The sequence below is a fragment of the Chanos chanos genome, chromosome 2 (genome assembly GCF_902362185.1).
Source record: "Chanos chanos chromosome 2, fChaCha1.1, whole genome shotgun sequence".
Lineage (NCBI taxonomy): Eukaryota > Metazoa > Chordata > Actinopteri > Gonorynchiformes > Chanidae > Chanos > Chanos chanos.
In genome coordinates this window covers 44604030-44623110 of record NC_044496.1, presented here as the reverse complement: position 1 = coordinate 44623110, position 19081 = coordinate 44604030, and the positions used below count along the sequence as shown (strand labels likewise).

Below are 19081 nucleotides of genomic sequence, written 5' to 3'. Positions count from 1 at the left end.
ATACTGCCCGTAAACGCAAGCCTCAGAGACTTCAAATGCTTTTCTTTATAAGAAATATTTTGTACAAATTACTGCATTTGTCTAGACAGGACATTATTTTTTTTTAACGTATTTTGGCAACATCAGAATGTGGTTTTTACATGTGGCCAGTGTTGATGTCTTAAATGTGTAAGTTAGCGCATGGCTTTTAAAACATTTACAGTACCCAATATACATGTATTTAAAAATGAAAGACATACATCAACCAAAGCAATTAAGCAAAAAAATTTCCCACAGCTGTCGAGCTTCACATTTACAGCATGCCAAACCATCAATTACCAAACGTGCCCGGGGCATAAACAGCTCAGTTTCATCACATTCAACACACTGTCTTTCTGTCTCACACACACACATACACACGCTCGCACGCGCTCGAGAAGAGAATCTTAGAGCTGTACTCACTCAGATCTTTTTCTTTCCTTTTTGGAATGTCAAGTAGCTCAACAAGTTTATTCCTCGTGTTCTCATTGTTCAAGTGACAAAGAAAGACCGTGCTAGTTGTGCTTTAAGCTCTACGTTCCCGTTTCCCACTGTTTACAATCTTTAATTGAGTGTTTGATGGCTCTTTGACTTTCAGTGGGATGGAAATGGATCCTGAATGTTGCTGTGTTGTAACTCCATGAGCCAGATTTCCTTTCAGACATGACAGAGTATGTCGGCCACTTCATAAACTTGTGAGGTCAGAGGTCAACCCTGACTCAAAGTGAGGATTAGTCACAGTGCCAGTGGCAAACTGAGAAGTGAGTCTGACTGAGCTCCAGTCAGACTGAGTCTTTTTAAAACTTTTGAATACACTTTCTCACACCCAAACACAAACACAAATTACTAGCTCACAAGTTTAGCAATCTTCTATTTAATCACGACTACAACTTGACTTCTGTACGAGCAACATACTTGCTATATCATCTGCCTTTTACTGAAACCAGATTCCTTTTGAAAATGTACTTTCATTCAGGGAAAGTTTTAATATGTATCAGTGAATTGGATGTTTCAATTGTTGTTATGCAAATTTGCAGTATTTAACATCCAGGCTAACAGGTAGTATACAAACCTACAAGATTCTTTTTAAAAACAAAAACATATGCCCGATAATTAATAGACTGTGGTGTGAGTTCTGTTTTCTCATAGTCGGCGGGTTATAGCACGTTTGAAAGGAGAATAAATCTGATAACATGAACCCCAGCAGAGTTAGTGGGCTGATCTCTCATAGTGGGAGTGGAGAAGGCCCTGAGGGCAGACTCAGAGGCCAGATAAGAAAGACATCAAACAGTCTCTGAATAATTACCTCCCCCACTGAGCATGAAGTTCCATATCTAAAGCTCAGATAATTTCCCTTCTCTCTCTCTCTCCCTCTCTCTCTCTATCCCTCTCTCTCTCTTTGTGTGTGTGTCTCTATGTCTCTATTTGTCACAATAACCTTTAAACCCACCAGAGCAACTACTCTGAAATCCAAGAGCTAACTTTTTGTAACAATCATTTATTCTATTTGAATTTATGAATGTTGGAAAAATTTAACTTAAGGGACAAATACACACAAACACATATCATTTCAATGTTCTGTCTGTTTTGATACAGGTTTAGTTACATCAAGCATTCAGCAGCTGCTTCTACAATGACAAGACTAGTAATACTCATAGCAATATTGTATTTTTTAAAAATGTTTTTTAAGGCATGATTTTCTTAGGTGAAACGACTGGAGTCACTGACCTATGAACTCTGATAATGAGCACAGAACAGGTATCCTGAAACCAGGCAAAGGGAATTTAGCTGTCTAACAAGCTCTTTGTGATTCATGTCAGTAATCCCCATTTTACTGATGGACATAAATATATACCTTCAGATGCCTCTGTGGTATTTCGCTGCTTAAACCCTACCATTAACGGACTACAAACTATTGATTCCGCTGACTTCTACATGACGCATTGCCGCTGTGTGCTCTAAATTAAGGGATAAGTCGGTCAGACCCCTGTCGGTAAATCCCCTTCATAAAAGTTTCCAAGCGTAGAGCTGTGCTGTCAGACCTGGAATCAGAGCTTCCCAGCCTTTCAGTGCTGATAAACAGATGTGAACTTCATACAGGTTCTCCTGCTGCACCTTGACTACGGTGATTTATAGATGATAAATACTCACTCACACATACTTAACACTCTTAGTCAAACTGCCCGGCCATAAAAATGAAAAGGTATCAAGTCATTAATGACGGCTTATGCCAGGTTTGTGCTGGATGACCTCAGGTTGCCCTTAAATGAGTATGAAAGATCCACCACTGAAATTACTACCGGGGTCTCAGCTGTATAATGACACTGATGATGAATATTATCTGGTCAGGGTAGCTATGGGAATTTTAATGACAGGTTTCTGATGATGAGTCATAAAGAAGTAGGTTAAATACAGTGCCATGGTGACAACCTGTCTGTTCATGAAAGCCTGACTTATTGTAGATCTTTCCCATTGTAAAACAAAAGAAGAGAAAGGAACGAAAAACAGAGAAGAACTTAAACGAACAGCAGGGGAACGGACACCAATAATTAATCTGTGCACTGTTTTATCATGATGTTGTAGATCATTATTAAATGAAAATGCAAACATCCAGAGATATAATCTACTTAAAATACTCTAATTTCAGAAAATAACTTTCTTAAATAAAAAAGAGCCCTCTGGACCAAGTACAAACAAATTACCAGAGCAAATTGAAAAAAAAAAAAAAAAAAAAAAAGGAAAGAAAGGTTCTGTTGTACTAAACGACAATTTTGTAATTATGAAAAAATTGAAGTTCGTGTGTCCGGGAGCTGCAATACCTCCAGTCTCCACTGGGCCAGTCTTCTCTGTGGTCGCAGGAGAGTGACGCAGCCAATGGTGACGTGTCTGTTTGTTGACAGCTGCACGTTTGCGACGGTGTTAAGTTATTCGAAATGGCTGTTGATATTACTCTATTATTTAAAGCCAGCGTTAAAACAGTTAAAACACGAAACAAAGCTATAGGTGTCGGATTCGACTCCACGAAAGACGACATTTTGAAAAGGAACAGGCCAAAGAATGGTTTTTCTATCAAAGCCAAGGAAGTGGTGAGTATCTGCATTTTAGCTTTCATGTTAAGAAAGTCTCCCTCAAGAACCAAATGCCTAGTATATGCCTCTTCCGTTTTCACAAAATAAACTACATTTCAGCTTTTGCTTTTATTCTAACTGAAGAGATATGACTGTCTCGCTATTCAGGGGAAGTTTTCATTAGCTTAAGCACTAGTATTTTCCACTTAGCATAACTTCCCTGATTAATTGCAGCTAATTGATGTGCCAACTGAACAAACAGTATTGTTGTATATATAAAATTTGCCCAACGACTTTCAGTCTATTGCTCTTTATTTAAATGTACACATTCATACATACATATATACATAAGTAAGTTCATTTACCCTACGATGAGGTTGGCTAGCTCTGCTCACTAGGTTAGTGAATGTTTCCGTTTTCATTCTTAACGTGCGTGGCTGCGCGGTTCATGCGCAGTTTCAGTGAATACTCGAGTGAACATAGTGAATACACACATGAAGTTCATCACGGTGTCCAAATAGCGTCCTGTTAATTTAAGGAGTCTGACTGGACATAGATAAACGTTCTGTGCTGAATGATTGGTCCAGACAACTTATTTGTGAAGCTAGCATAAAAGGTAGTGGGGTTACTTTTTCTCCATATAACATGTTGTATTAGTTCGTAACTTTTTTGTAACTTTTACTGTAGCATAAGAAATGATAATGCTCCTTAACTTGTGAAGTCTCATCTAGGGATGTGTTCTCAGCCTCATCTAAATGATCAGATGAAACACTGCCCTACTTTCTCTATGCATAATTCTAAACATGAGGATTTAAAAGCATTTTTTTCTTTAGAGTTAAAAAAAAAGGTTTTGTTGCATTTGGGCAAATTTTACACTGAAGTATCACATCTGTACGTGCTGCGAGTGAGGAGAAAGCAGGAGGCGAGTGGGGTGCCAGATAGAGGAGTAGCCCCTTTCTGCCGGAGCGAGGACAGCCTGTGTGGTGGGTCAGTGACCCTAAGGCTGTTTGACCTCAAGACCCATTTCATCCCTCTAAAGTAAATCAGTCAGTCCATTGCCCCGTTGTACCCCAAAGGAAATCAAATAACCATGGATCTGGAGTGTGCTCAGCTTAGGCATAGGGTTTTACTATGATCTTATGCAAAGACATACAAGTTAGAAACTTTTTATTTTCTCTTTTGCTTGGTGAAGAGCTGCTCCAGAATAAGTCAAATTAACAGGATGCTTCAATATCTGTGTTTGCTCTCTGTCTCAAAAGGCATCAAATAAAAAGTAATTGTGCATGTCTCCTCTCTGCTCTCACATTATTTGACAGCATACATATCTGATGGGTTGTTCAGAGGTTTTTATGATTGAATGCAATTACTCAACACATGCTACATGTATGTGTGTGTGTGTGTGAGTGTGTGTTAGCCTAATAAGAGATTGTGGAGGTGGTGGTGTTAGCAGTGTGGATGTAGAATAGAGGTAACAGGGGTCTGGTCTGTGACAGCCTGGGTTGGCTGAGAGTTATCTTAACACAAGCTCAGACTTTGCCTGTTGTTGGCTGAGGGTTGGCCTTCTGTCGGCACTGCATAGGGCACTGTTGTATTAGTGTTAGTCCAGCGAGAACTTGGCTCTTGTTTAAGCACAGACTGAGCTGCCTTTAGACTCATACTGCATTCTGTCTGTCTGTCTGTCTGTCTGTCTGTCTCTCTCTCCCCCCTCCTTTTCTGTCTATACAATTTTTGTATGTGTGTGTGTGTGTGTCGCCCCTCCTCCTCTGAAACTATGATTCCATAAACATGCTACAATAACATTTTCTTTCAGCTTTCTAACAATTTCTTTCAGAAAGCTGATCCTCCCCTGAGTCCGTGATTAAAGGTAGAGGATCAGAAAAGAGAGAATATTGCATTAGAGCCCAGTACCAGCATTGGATGTGGAGTGTGTGTGTGTGTGTGTGTGTGTGCGGGTACGAGTCCTAATGCCCTACAGATGTTTTTGGGGGCTGCTGAGAGTTGCCTGTCTCCTCCTTCCTAACCACGCCATTCCCCACAGCCCCACGTTCTGTGACGCTCCACCAGATAGATAAAAAAAAACAGAGAAAGGAAAATAAACATAATGTAGTATGTGTTCTCTTCAGTCCCAATGAATGTTTTTTCTTCTGGTAGAAAGCCTCCACATGTGTCTGTGAGACTAAATCCTAGAGGGGCTTTGATTGACTCGCCGGAGGGGGAACGTCGCACTGGCGCTCCTGGCCCGGTCGGAGGAATCTTTTCGCTTAGACGAGAGTTCGTCAGAACTGCTGTGATCTCGGTTTCACCGCTCCCCCGCTCCGTTTCGAAGCGAAAAGAGGCCCGTTTGAAATTGTTAAATTGCATGGAGAGGTAACGTTTGGCATGTGATCTGGGCCCGGCTAAATTGGGTGGGTTTGACAGTGTTTTCTTTGAATGCTTCAGAAGTGCTGCGATCAGTCAGAACTGGAGACTGATACAGTACAAATACACTAAAAAGAGCTGGCAGGGGGTTCCTTCGGCTCCGAATTTTGAAATGTAAACGAGCATGCTGTTTTTTTTCCCCCTCTCTCTTTCTCTGGCTGGCCTTTTTGCTGCGTTCTCCACACCAAGACTCATTTCCTCTGGCCATTACCTAGGCAGTGAACTGTTGAAGTGCTTGACTTTTTGAAACAGCAAATTTTGTACGGTTCAACTAAACCCAACACTCAACAAATTTCAACAGTTTGACTTTGATTTGGGTGCCCAAAACAGTCTAATAGAAAGTTAGGGTGTTGAGGTAAGGCCTGGTAGATTAAGAACATTGACTTCCTCTCATGAATGAAAAATAAATTACAAAACCAACAAAACTGATTGAATTATAAATGTCTGTTGTTCTGATGAAGGAACAACTGGAAAATAGTGACCTCGTGAGTCAGCAGACTGCCAGAAAGGATGGATGAAAGAGGAGATGAAAATTTCTCTCTCCCTCCCCTCTTCTACTCTGATCTGTTCATCTTCAAACCAATGATATGTGTTTAATACTGTTTTGTTGCTGACCGCAGATCAGTGTCTCTGTCCTGCAGTCTAAATAGAACACTCAGTCCTATCTCTGGTGTCTGGACCTACACTGACCACATACTGAAAACGTTATAAGGTATTGCCAGCTTAGAGGCTATGGTATTCCTCTCCTCTTCTCCATAAACAGCTCTGTGTGTGTGTGTGAGAACAGCAGACGCTTTTTCTTTTTTTGTCTTCTCATGTGACAAGTAGTGGCAGAGGAGATGATTCTTTCTCTTGTGTGTGTGTGCGTGTGCGTGTGTGCGCTTTTTTTTTTTTCCCATTTTCTCCTCCTCTTTGGCAGAGCACTTTGTGGATCACCTTGGTTTTTAATAGAAACCGCAGTGAGCCCAAGAGTATAAGAGGTTTAACCCAATATTATTATTTATTGAGCTGTGGTGGTGGTTTTTTCTTTTCCTCAAACGTACATCACTCAGAACTGAGTCACCATTTCATGTTCATCAGCACTTCACACTGTAACAGGAGCTTAGGGTCCTCATGAATTCCCCCATTCTCTCTGTGTATTAATACGTGTGTGTGTGTGTGTGTGTGTGTTTTATAGGTTATATGTTTACTACGTTTTGTTATCCTTGAGCTAGTTGTCATTTCAGTTTTCATGAGGTCTTCTGCTCGTACAGTTATATTTCATGGTCATTTCTGTGACGGAGTCATTCTGTAATCACTGTATAGTTGAGGTCATAATTTCCTGAAACTGAGAAAGTCAAATATCAGGCCACAGCATATAAGGAAACTCAAAACCGTTCTTTTGTGGGGCCAGAGAGTCAGAACATGAGCCCAAAACACAGTTCAGGCTTTTATAACATTAGCATGGCCCTTCATACAGAGTCATCACAAGCTTATGTTTGAACATCTTTAGAACAAAAGAAACTTCAAAATCTTTCAGCCTAAATAAACAGCGCGACTGACAGCGGAGATGCTGAGACGCTGAGTCTGTGGGTCTCACGCAAGAGAAAAAAAAAAAAAATTCAAACAAGCTTCTCTCTGCGCCGCTAAATAGATACAGATGAAATAAACAAACAGTGACATGTCTTATTTAGCCATAACCATCAGGGACTCTATAAAAGTATCTGAAAACAAAGACAGCCAAGGTTCGGCATCCTAGAGGCTACGCGAGAGGCATTATTTTAGAAACCCACGCAAAATTCTCACAGAATTGCCACAGAATTCCCCAGGAACAAAGAGCCTGAGATGGGCGATGTCTGGGGGAGTGTGCCCTGGCACGCAAAACAAGCACATAATGGAGGCTTTTTGCAAATTGAAAGGCCATATAAGAAAGAGATACATATTTGTAGAGATTTTGAAAGCTTTCTTGGACCCCTCTTCCTCACCACATAATGATCCTACGGCCTGTTATTTTCATGGTTGTTGGTAAACAACGTCAGCAAACAAGAGGACGAACATATTGTAAATGTCATTTTTTTTAGTATAATTTGTAGTTTTGTCCTTTTCTGAAAATGCAGCATTTGTATCATGTCAGCAGACCCTCTTGGCTATTTTGTAGATGTAATCAGTCTTAAACCTTGTTATATTTTAGATTAAGCACAGGCAAAGCTTAGCCCACTTGTTGCTGTTTGTTTGTTTGGCAAATTTGAGGAAAGTCTTTCTCTCTGATCACATTCCCTCTACACTTAGGAGAACACATCAGCCTTTCTTTCTCTCTGCCTCTCCCTCTCTCTCTCTCTCTCTCTCTCTATCTCACATGTACCCTACACACACTAAATCACTCACTTCCTCTCTTTTTCAAGTTGCTCTGAGCAGAATGTTGTAGGTGGACCCTCTGAAAAGTTGACAAAATTTCTCTCTGTCTTTCTCTCTCTCTCACACACACACACATACACAGAGATGTTTTCTGTTGGAGTGTGTTTCTCCATTGAGGCTACCCAGATGAATTTGGTTGTAGGTGTACACATTGTCTAATATATATTGTCTTTATTCTAACTGATGTGTATTGGAAGCAGCAGGTGAAGTCAAACTTTATTTAATACAGTGTGGCTGACTTGTGTCTGTGTTTCACTGGGCCTGTGCTATGTGAAAGTATGTATTTCTCTGTCCACTTTCTGTGTTTGTACACAGAAACATTCAAAACACAACAAAAAGTACCTGATTTTCTTCACATTACTCAATGTTTGAGCTGTAAGGACGTGTGTGTGTGTGTGTGTGTGTGTGTGTGTGTGTGTGGGAGGGGGGGTTGTGTCAGTCTCTGTCTTTTTGTCTGGTTTTAAATGGTTTTGTTGCTGAAAAACAAACTTCAGAACTCTGAAGAGTAAAGTGCAGAATTGAATTTGTACTTGTCTGTGAATGTTCAGAACTGAAGACAGGGATAGAACTGAGCACCGGCATTGTGTGTAAGAGAAAAGTCTAGCAGCAGACTCAGCCCTGGAAAATCCCACACAACGCCTACCCAATATTACTGAGCTTCTCATATCTTCATGATAGAAGATGGAGTAATACAGATAAAAGAAAGAACATTCACTTGGAAGGACTGTTTTATTAATGTGGATGCTGAGGTAGTCTGCTGGAGTTGCTCTTGCTTTTTTTTCCACTTTTTTTCTTTCTTTTTTTTTTTTTTTTTGTCCTTAGCATCACTAAACTGATAAGAGATTTTTTTTAATTGCTCAAAATACCATAAATGAGTGTATTTGATGGTCATTTGACGTTCTAGAACAAAATATATGCTATAATATTTTCTAGCAAATGAACAGTTCAACAAAATTAAAATGTCTTTGAATTTTTTCTCGCACAAATCAGTCTGTAACCAAACCAATAGCACATTATGTCTGGAATGGATTTTGAGAACAGGAATGTTTAGAGATGTTTAATTTGCATGAGCTATTTTCTGGCAACGTTAATACAAACTGAAAGTAATTTATTTTGGGTGTATATCCCTCCTTTAAGAGGAGTTAAAAGAAAGACAACAGAAAGGCAGCCACAACATGTTTCTGCTGTGTTCCTGTCAGAGCCTGGAACCAGACTCCGGGGGAGAACGTCTAGTGAAAGAAGTCAAAATGACCCAAACCTCGGCCGCTGCCGATCATTATCACGTTACCCTGGTTACCTGATTGGAGCTAAAATAAGGAGCCAACAGCCGTGACTACTCAAAGCCCCCTGAAGCTTTTCATTTCATAATAACCCCTTTGCGCACTGTTTGTGGTGTGTGTGTGTGTGTGTGTGTCTCTAAAGTGGGGGTCTCTGATGATGAGATTATACACAGCCAGGCAGACTGTCTCCTTCAGTGCCGACACATGCACACAGACACACATGTACACACGTGCGCACACACACACACACACACACACACACACTAGTGAGCCCTGTCTCATTGTGTAGGTATTACTCTCTCTTTAGAGTCTTAAATTACAAGAGCAATTGATCCCTCTGACCTCACGCAAAGCCCCCACACCCGCCGTGGGAATCAGAGACCTAACATACACACTCAGGAGGAAAACACACCAGCATCTCTCTCTCTCTCGCTCTCTCTCTCTCTCTTATACATCTCTGTGAGTTTACTGCCCCCTGTTGGTACCTAGAGGAACTGTAAAAGGAGTGGGAGAGAGTATAGTAATTGCTCTGTTTGTAGATCTGGTCAGTGTTCAGTGATAGAAAATGCTAATGTGTACCTTTGCTTGGCGTCCTCCTCCCTCTCTTCAGTTCTCTACAGACCACTATTGGATTGTGTGTGGGGGGTGGGGGCGTCGGGGGTTCCCCCCCTTAGATTTGAGTTCATTTTATTCGCCATCCATATGTACAAACAAACTGCATTGTGTACAATACATTTAGTTAAACACTTTGTGACAGCACGCAGAAATTGTGTGAATGTAAACTTTTTTTCCGAAATGTCAGAGATTTTGGTTTTGAAAACAGTAATTGTTCAGTTGTGTTGTGAGGTCAAAGACAAGGCATTTGAACTTGACAAATTTAGAAGACAAAAGTCATGACACTCAAGGAAATATCTGTTTTAATTCCACGCCCGCACCTCTGATCAGGTTTAGAAAGACATTTCATTTTGATGCCTGCTGTTAAAGTAAAGACTGCCATGAAATAGCCATTGCCAGCTGTAATTCATTTTCAGAAAGCATTTAAATTTAAATGAGAGATAAGGATAAGGAAAGGGGAAAATTCAGTCAAAGAATAAAGAAAATAACTTTGTAGATTTTTTTGTTTAAAATGATGTGCATTTCTTGATTCAGTTAAAAGGCATTCTCCATTGAAGAACTTCAGTTCTCTGGGAGTAGGTTTGTGTTCATTGTCATCGTCTGAGAGAATTTGCAGACTTCTCCTGCTGACGTTTTGCGACCCCTGAGGTATAGGAGCGTTTGATTGCTTAAAACCCCTCCTGACAAAAATAAGTGCTGTGAACAACGATTAACATCTAACCTCAGTAATTGTATTATTTCAAGAGCTGCCTCAACACCCCCTGGACGATTAGTAGTTCTTAAGATGTGAAGTCATGGACCACTTTTATTCATTTTTACCTCATGTTTATTTTAATGTGGCAAGAGAAAGAAGTATAAGCAAATTCCTGTGACTTGTTTATTTTCAAGGGCAATTTCATCCCTGAAAGACTTGTCACCTTTCACTATCCACACATCACACACACACACACACACACACACACACACACACATCTCTCTTGCTCCTTCTCTGTCTGCTGTCGGTATTTTTGGAGTCACTATTAGACGATTGAGCCCTGGGTCATATTTTACAACTACAGCAATTAGGTAATTATGGTCATTAAAGAGTGGAGGACAGTGCAGTTACTTTACTGAAATAATCCTGCCAGTCTCATGCTTCTGTCACAGTCAAACTCATTCTGTCATCTCTCAATCCTTCACTTGTCTGTTCCTACCACCCCCCCACTACTTCTTCTGCTGATTTTCTCCACAGGGTAGTGTGTGTATGTATGTGTGTGTGTATGTGTGTGTGAGTGAGTGAGTGTGCACAATATTTGCTCAAAATTACAGGGACAAATATTGACATGGTCTGAGCTTCCTATGTGCATTTACACTCATATTTTGTCTTTGCATGTTGATCATGAGTTTTAAAAAACGACCCAGTGAAAGGCCCTTTTTTGGGCAAATTCTGTGCATCTAGGAAAAATGATTATTTTTATTTGAATAAGAAGCAGTGTGTATAATTGGTCCTGTTTGTATTTTATGGGTAATATATTTAAAATAGCATTTTAAACAGGAATATCATCAATGCTCTTTTATGGCTAATGTACTGAAAATGGCATTTTAAATGGGAATATCATTAATGCCCTTTTATGGCTAATGTATTTAAAATGGCATTTTAAAGGGGAATATCATGAATGTTCTTTTTGCATCAAAAAGTTTTTTGAGCCAGGGCTGTTTGATGCAGTTCAGCTCACTGTCACCACACAGACACAAACTGTTAGAGTATTTTATAAACTGCTACATATTTCATACGTTCTTCATACGTGTTTTTTCTTTTGTCAGATTTCAAACATTACGAAATTGAAGGACTTCTTACTACAGCACAGAAAGGACTACGTGAACGCTGGCAGGTAGGCCTCATCGTGACCTTTGACCCCACAATGACAGGTGTGTTACCAAAAATGTGTTATTAGCATAGTATAGTGGCGTTAAATCTCCTGTCTGCTGAGAACCCACAATGAGCTGTGATATTTCTAAGACATTTCATGTGACAGTCAATAATAAAAAGTCTAGATGACCAATGAATGCATATGTTATCTATTTTTCATGTTCAGTATTTTTTATATGAAGGAAACAATCCTCAGGGTTATACGATGACACTGGCATTAAGCTTGTGTCTTTGTGATCAGGTGAATGAGAAACTAATGTGCTCAGAGTGAAGCATGGATTGATCAGGGTATCCTTAAAAAGGATGGAAATGTCATGTTTTGCTGTCAGAAAGATTCAGCTGTCAGATATCCTGTCTCAGTGGAATGATTCACTAACCCTGACCCTGAGTCTCACTCATTTAAAAAAGACAAAAACAAAGAAACACTCTGAGTGGTTATGAAAACCGGTTTTCACATGATGACGGAGGTGTGGGATTTGAGAACGTTGTAAATGTGTGTGTGTGTGTGTGTGTGTGTGTGTGTGTGTGTGTGTGTTTGTGTGATCCTCAGAGCTCTGACACAGAGCAATAACACTGAACCACACACAGAAACCAGTGACACAGATGTAGTGAAGATGACTGTTATAAATTCAGTCATTTCAGTTCTGAGACTGTGTGTAAAGATTTACTTAAGTACCACCTCCTGTCTCCTAAATTGTGATTGGTGGAGATGGGGCAAGGGGTGGGGTTTTGGCAGGAGATCAGTAGTAATGAGCGTGGTCTTTCTGGGCAGAAAGGCTTTGTCTGATTGGTTGGAGGAGTTATGCCAAAACTGCCAGAGACTAAATCTCTCCCCAGGAATAAAATTTGACTTACAATGTTATGTCTGTAACATTGAAGAGTAATGAGAAATTGGCTCAGTGGTCAGATAAGTGTGTATAGTACTGACACAAAAGTACAAGAAACTTAACAGTTTTTCTGTGAGAAACTGTACTTGAAAAGTATTAGAGAAGAAGGATTGGTAAAATGTTCTGTTAATGACTTTGGTTGTTTTAAGTTCCAAATAGATTGTGAAATGACTGTTTACTTTTCACTTTCATTCAGTGAACACAGGATCGCAAAGCCAAATCACTGCATTGCAGTACGTTCTCTGCAGTTCCTCCTTAGAGCAGTAGGGGGAGACTGCCCCTCAACTGTTGACTGTTTATTAACTCTGTGTGTGTGTGTGTGTGTGTGTGTGTGTGTGTGTGTTTCAGTTTAATATCATCAGATCTGACTCGAATGACAGACAGTGAGAGAGACCAAATTGATCAGGATGCTCAGATCTTCATGAGAACCTGCTCAGATGCCATCAGACAGCTCCGCACAGAGGGTACAAGACTCACACACACACACACACACACACACACTTCTGTAGACTACCAGACACCCAAAATACATACAGTGATCACATTTCACCACTTACAATATATACATGTATACTAAGATATCAGAGATTTCAGTCTGCATCAGTGCTCAATAAGATTAGTCTGAAATCGTGTGTGTGTGTGTGTGTGTGTGTGTGCGTGTGCGAGCAGCTGAGAAGCAGGTGATCTCCGCTCAGATGAAAGAGCACAGAGGAGCTGTCTTGGATCTTATAGAAGTCTATCTGAAAGGTAAGTTACACTAGCTTTTAGTACTGACACACACACATATCCTTAATGAACATGAGCTGTTCTGAAATGAAATATTAGTAAAGAGTTTTTAATGAGTAAATTCCGCTGGAATTCATTGAAAACAAAAGTTTGTTTGCTAATTCATTGACCAAAGAGTTAGATTTTAGTGTGTTTTTTATTGTGAACTTCGTATCTTCACCTGTAACCACTGAACACAGCAGTACCACTCAACCTGTTACCACTGATCACACCTACAACTCTCCCATCTCTTACCTCCTCCCACACCAACAACTCTCCCATCTCTTACCTTCTCCCACACCTACAACTGTCCCATCTCTTACCTCCTCCCACACCTACAACTCTCCCATCTCTTACCTCCTCCCGCTCCAACAACTCTCCCATCTCTTACCTCCTCCCGCTCCAACAACTCTCCCATCTCTTACCTCCTCCCACACCAACAACTCTCCCATCTCTTACCTCCTCCCACACCTACAACTCTCCCATCTCTTATCTCCTCCCACACCAACAACTCTCCCATCTCTTACCTCCTCCCACACCAACAACTCTCCCATCTCTTACCTCCTCCCACACCTACAACTCTCCCATCTCTTACCTCCTCCCACACCAACAACTCTCCCATCTCTTACCTCCTCCCACACCAACAACTCTCCCATCTCTTACCTCCTCCCACACCTACAACTCTCCCATCTCTTACCTCCTCCCACACCAACAACTCTCCCATCTCTTACCTCCTCCCACACCAACAACTCTCCCATCTCTTACCTCCTCCCACTCCAACAACTCTCCCATCTCTTACCTCCTCCCACACCTACAACTCTCCCATCTCTTACCTCCTCCCACACCAACAACTCTCCCATCTCTTACCTCCTCCCACACCAACAACTCTCCCATCTCTTACCTCCTCCCACACCTATAACTCTCCCATCTCTTACCTCCTCCCACTCCAACAACTCTCCCATCTCTTACCTCCTCCCACACCAACAACTCTCCCATCTCTTACCTCCTCCCACACCTATAACTCTCCCATCTCTTACCTCCTCCCACTCCAACAACTCTCCCATCTCTTACCTCCTCCCACACCAACAACTCTCCCATCTCTTACCTCCTCCCACACCTATAACTCTCCCATCTCTTACCTCCTCCCACTCCAACAACTCTCCCATCTCTTACCTCCTCCCACACCAACAACTCTCCCATCTCTTACCTCCTCCCACACCTATAACTCTCCCATCTCTTACCTCCTCCCACACCTATAACTCTCCCATCTCTTACCTCCTCCCACACCTACAACTCTCCCATCTCTTACCTCCTCCCACACCAACAACTCTCCCATCTCTTACCTCCTCCCACACCTACAACTCTCCCATCTCTTACCTCCTCCCACACCAACAACTCTCCCATCTCTTACCTCCTCCCACACCAACAACTCTCCCATCTCTTACCTCCTCTCACACCAACAACTCTCCCATCTCTTATCTCCTCCCACACCTACACTGCATCATCCTTCAAGTCCTTGCAAGACGTGTTCAGTTTTTAAAAATAACCGACTGTCTCTGTGCCTCTCTCTCCTTTGTTGCTGTGTGTGTGTGTGTGTGTGTTCATTTGTGCTCATGTGTTTCTTTTGCAGCTGTGTGTAAGTTGTACTCAGAGCAGAGAGCAATACGGGTGAAAAGAGTGGTGGACAAGAAAAGATTGTGAGTTTAAACACTTTACTACATTGTAAATGTAAATGCAGCTTTTTTGTTTGTGATCGGCTCTTTTATTATGTGATAATAGCTGTATTTGTAAGCTGCAAATAGACTCAGAGTGTGTGTGTGTGTGTGTGTGTTTGTAGGTCAAGGCTTGAGCCTGAACACCACAGTAAAGTGGAGAAGGGGCCTCAGAATGAACAGACAGAAGAGAAAGCCGTGAAGGAGGAGAGCAATGGTAATGAAGAGGAAAAAAAATCCTGATAGGATTTCTAATACAAACCTGACCCTGAATCCTGACCATGTTACTGTGTTGTGCTTGTGTGCACATGTGTGGGTGCATGCGCACGTGTTTGTGTGTTGTCGTCATTTTAGAAAAACCTGTTCCTGAGCGAAGTGTTGACCTGTGGGAGGACAGTAGGATCGAGGATGAGCTGTCTCCTGAGGAAATCCAGATGGTACAATGCACACACACACACACACTCAGTCCTACAGAAGGTGTCTTCTAGAGGTCCAGAGATCCAGATGGCAGAAAGAGCCATAGACACTACACTTAGGTGTTACAACTACACTTGACATCACACGCACAAACACACACACATACAGGTGCACACTGCTTCAGAAAGTAGAGCAACACACAATCCCAGTATACGGTTTTAAACTGTCCATAAGAGCAAGAAGGACTGTGACACTCATTGGTTCTATTTCAGCTTTCATTGGTTGGTTGGTAGAAATTTGAGTCCTTGATGCAGTTTTTAACAGCTGTGTATGTAAAACTTCTGCAATTAAAATAAAATGCTTAATGCTGTCGGTTTTTTGAACCCCAGTGCCCCGGAGGGTGTGCATTTCAGTGTTACTGCACAAATAGAGATACAGTTCAAGGTTATCCCTGTACCTGTGCATTTCTGGATCATATTGCATTGAATATAAAGTGCTATTTTTTCTTTAGAAATGCAGATGACAGAAGGGGCTGTGGCCACTACACTGTTACTTCTACACAAAAGATCTCACAGAACCAGAACTAACCATCCTTTATGAATCTCCCAGTAGCTTGGTTTGGTTGAACAAATGTAAGAAGTCGTCTTTGCGCAGTGCTTGCGGTTTCTGTGTGATGACTGTGTGTGTGTGTGTATTTCAGTTTGAACAGGAGAACCAGAGGTTGGTGAGTGAGATGAGCAGCCTGGTGGATGAAGTCAGGTCAGTTGTCTACCTCACCACCCTTTACATGCTCACTTTTAACCCAGTTAACCCAGTTTACATCAGATTAGATTAGATTAGATTCAACTTTATTGTCATTGTGCAGAGTACAAGCACAAAGCCAATGAAATGTAGTTAGCATCTAACCAGAAGTCCAAAAGAATAGTATTATTTACAGATAAGTGGAGGTACAAATAAGTACTACAGCATAAGTGACGCTATATCTTACAGTATGTACAGTGTTATTGACCGTGTAGAGCAACACATATAGATTATTATATATGTATAATATATTAAACATGCTATAGTATGGCTTCACTGTAGCACAGGTTCACTAAGCTTTAGTCTTTTCATCATTATGTCTTTACCTCACAACAACTCCCTAAGTAGGAGTTTGACAGAGTCCGCTGTCTCTGATCACATTTGATATTTGGCTTTTTTAAAACCATAAATTCTGTCCTAACAGGAGTTGAGAGAGCCCAATCAATCAAAGCATTTTAATCAGTGTACTGGGTTTGGTTTGGCTTAATGGGTGTGTTTTTTGTGGTCCTGCACTATTAATAAATCTATCAGCAATGTTCCGGTCCATTCTCTCTCGCTTTGCCTTATTTACAGTCTGCTGTTGCTAGGATACACTTACACAAGTGGGCAGTAGTGAAATCAAAAGGCCCTCTCTGTTTTCGCAACCTTGATTATCTCTAAGAGCACAGGGGGGAAAGAGAGAGAGAGAGAGAGATAAAAGCATTTGTTTAGCTGTAAACCTCTTTCATTACCTGAGATTTATTGTTTAGTGTTACTGAGAGAATGATGGGATGTGTCTTTGGAGAATCACAGCTAACCTTAACTGTCATCAGTAGGCACGTGTCTGTTAACTGTCATCATATGAATCTTGAGTAGAACTTCATATGACTTCATGTATCATATCAATGATACCGTAACCTTAGGTAGAATTTCACTGGCTCTCATATACAAATTAAACAGATGTTTATGTACTTTGTTTATGTCAATATACTTTGATGAAACCCATTGCTCTGTCACACCTGTTTGTGACCTACAGGTGTATGTCTTGTTGGTTGCGGTGTTGTGGTAGAAGGAGTCGGTGACTGACTGTTGCGTGTCTGTGTCTCTCTCAGGCACATTGAGGGGAAGGTGGTGGAGATCTCTCGGCTGCAGGAGATTTTTGCTGAGAAGGTTCTTCAGCAGGTCAGTCGCCATCTCACATATCAACACGACTACTTATGAATCATTGTAATTTTTATTTTTCTCTGAAACACAGACATTACACCGTCCCTGGCTGCAGTAATGTGTGTTGTTCGTAATGTGTTTTCCTCTTTATTTCTTTTAGGAAACAGAGATTGATAATATCCACCAGCTTGTTGTGGGTGCCACAGAAAATGTTAAAGAGGGAAATGAGGACATCAGAGAGGTCATTTCAGTAAACATTTACAGGCAGAAATATATTATAATAATGATGTTTCACTATTGTCTTGATAAAAAAAAAATGTATTACTTTATGTTTGTTGTTACATAGTAATTTCAATAAGCTGTTTACCTGGACATGTTTTTTTTCCCATCTTTTAGGCCATTAAAAACAATGCTGGATTCCGTGTCTGGATTCTCTTCTTCCTGGTCATGTGCTCCTTCTCTCTTCTGTTCCTGGACTGGTATGACAGCTAACGGAGGGAGAAAGATGGTCACGTGACAGGAAGTGACATTAAACTGACCCAGAGTTCTGAAAACTTACAGTGAAACAGACCATGGAAACGTTCAGTGACAGTGCTCCGCTCCACTCTTGAACAAACGACTGCACTTAGAGAAAATTGCTTCAGTGCTGTAACATCAGCATGTGCTTCTGCCCCTGTCCAGATCAGCCACCACTACTGCAAACCAAACCAACAAACACTCTCAAAAGGATGTGATTGATAAGGTGAATCCTGAAGATTGTCTCCGTGCTCCAATGAAATCGCAAGATATGATATACAATATGTCTGTTAAAATGTCAATTAAAATTTCTTATTCACTTGTAATAACATCACCAGTATCACAAAAATCAGGAACTCAGAGTTGAGACATGATTCGAATAAAATCAGTTTCTACAGTCTAATTATACACAAATTCTATGTCTATGCTGAATAAATCCTGATATTATCGTTTTTAATTACACTAATACAGGATGAAGATTACATACTATCTTAAATGGCACTGATGAACTAAAATGGCTTGTGGTTATAGTAACATTGCATCAATGTTTTAGAATGTCTTTGCTATTTTTAACTGTTAACTTTTGACATTTCCCTCACCGTTTTGCCCTTTAGCTCAGATCTGTTATGTTGAATTTCTGATTTTGGGCTTAGAACGTTATCACAAATTATTAGGATCCTGCAGCTAAAGCTGCTCTACCATGTTCTGAGAGCTACCTCTGTTACGCAACCGGGTGTCAGGTCATGTCTCCATGGCAACCGGTTCTGGTTGAATCTACCCTGAGTTCTGTTCTGCATGTGTTTTCAGAGTCACCACTGTTTGTGAGATAAAGCACAGCACATGGGCCAGCCACACGCAGACTTATGTTTAAAGAAAATAAATGAAATAAAATAAATGAAATAAAACATACAAATACGCTTCCTTACCAACGTGCTTCTTTCCACATTCACTGATTTCAGTTATCCATGCTTCTGACTCACAGTAACACATATCTGTTTGTGTGGATTAACCTAGTTTCAATACTGCCCCAGAAAGCAGCTCATTGCCCATATTCATACAGACGGACAGATAGACAGACAGATTGAGGTGTGAGTTGTTGTGGGTCCTGATGCACACTGAGGTTTATTGATAGCATGTT

The 19081-nt window shown here is 40.8% G+C and overlaps 1 protein-coding gene across 1 annotated transcript; it reads left to right on the top strand.

Annotated features, from left to right (window-relative positions):
- Nucleotides 1–2925: 2925 nt before the first annotated feature.
- On the top strand, nucleotides 2926–18806 carry stx18 (syntaxin 18). Its single transcript, XM_030765070.1, has 11 exons — nucleotides 2926–3104; nucleotides 11597–11664; nucleotides 12938–13053; nucleotides 13259–13336; nucleotides 14985–15051; nucleotides 15192–15283; nucleotides 15421–15503; nucleotides 16184–16242; nucleotides 17376–17445; nucleotides 17588–17668; nucleotides 17824–18806. Exons 1-11 carry the CDS (start codon nucleotides 2952–2954, stop codon nucleotides 17917–17919), a joined length of 963 nt encoding a protein of 320 aa, XP_030620930.1. The 5' UTR covers nucleotides 2926–2951; the 3' UTR covers nucleotides 17920–18806.
- The last annotated feature ends 275 nt before the right edge of the window (nucleotides 18807–19081 follow it).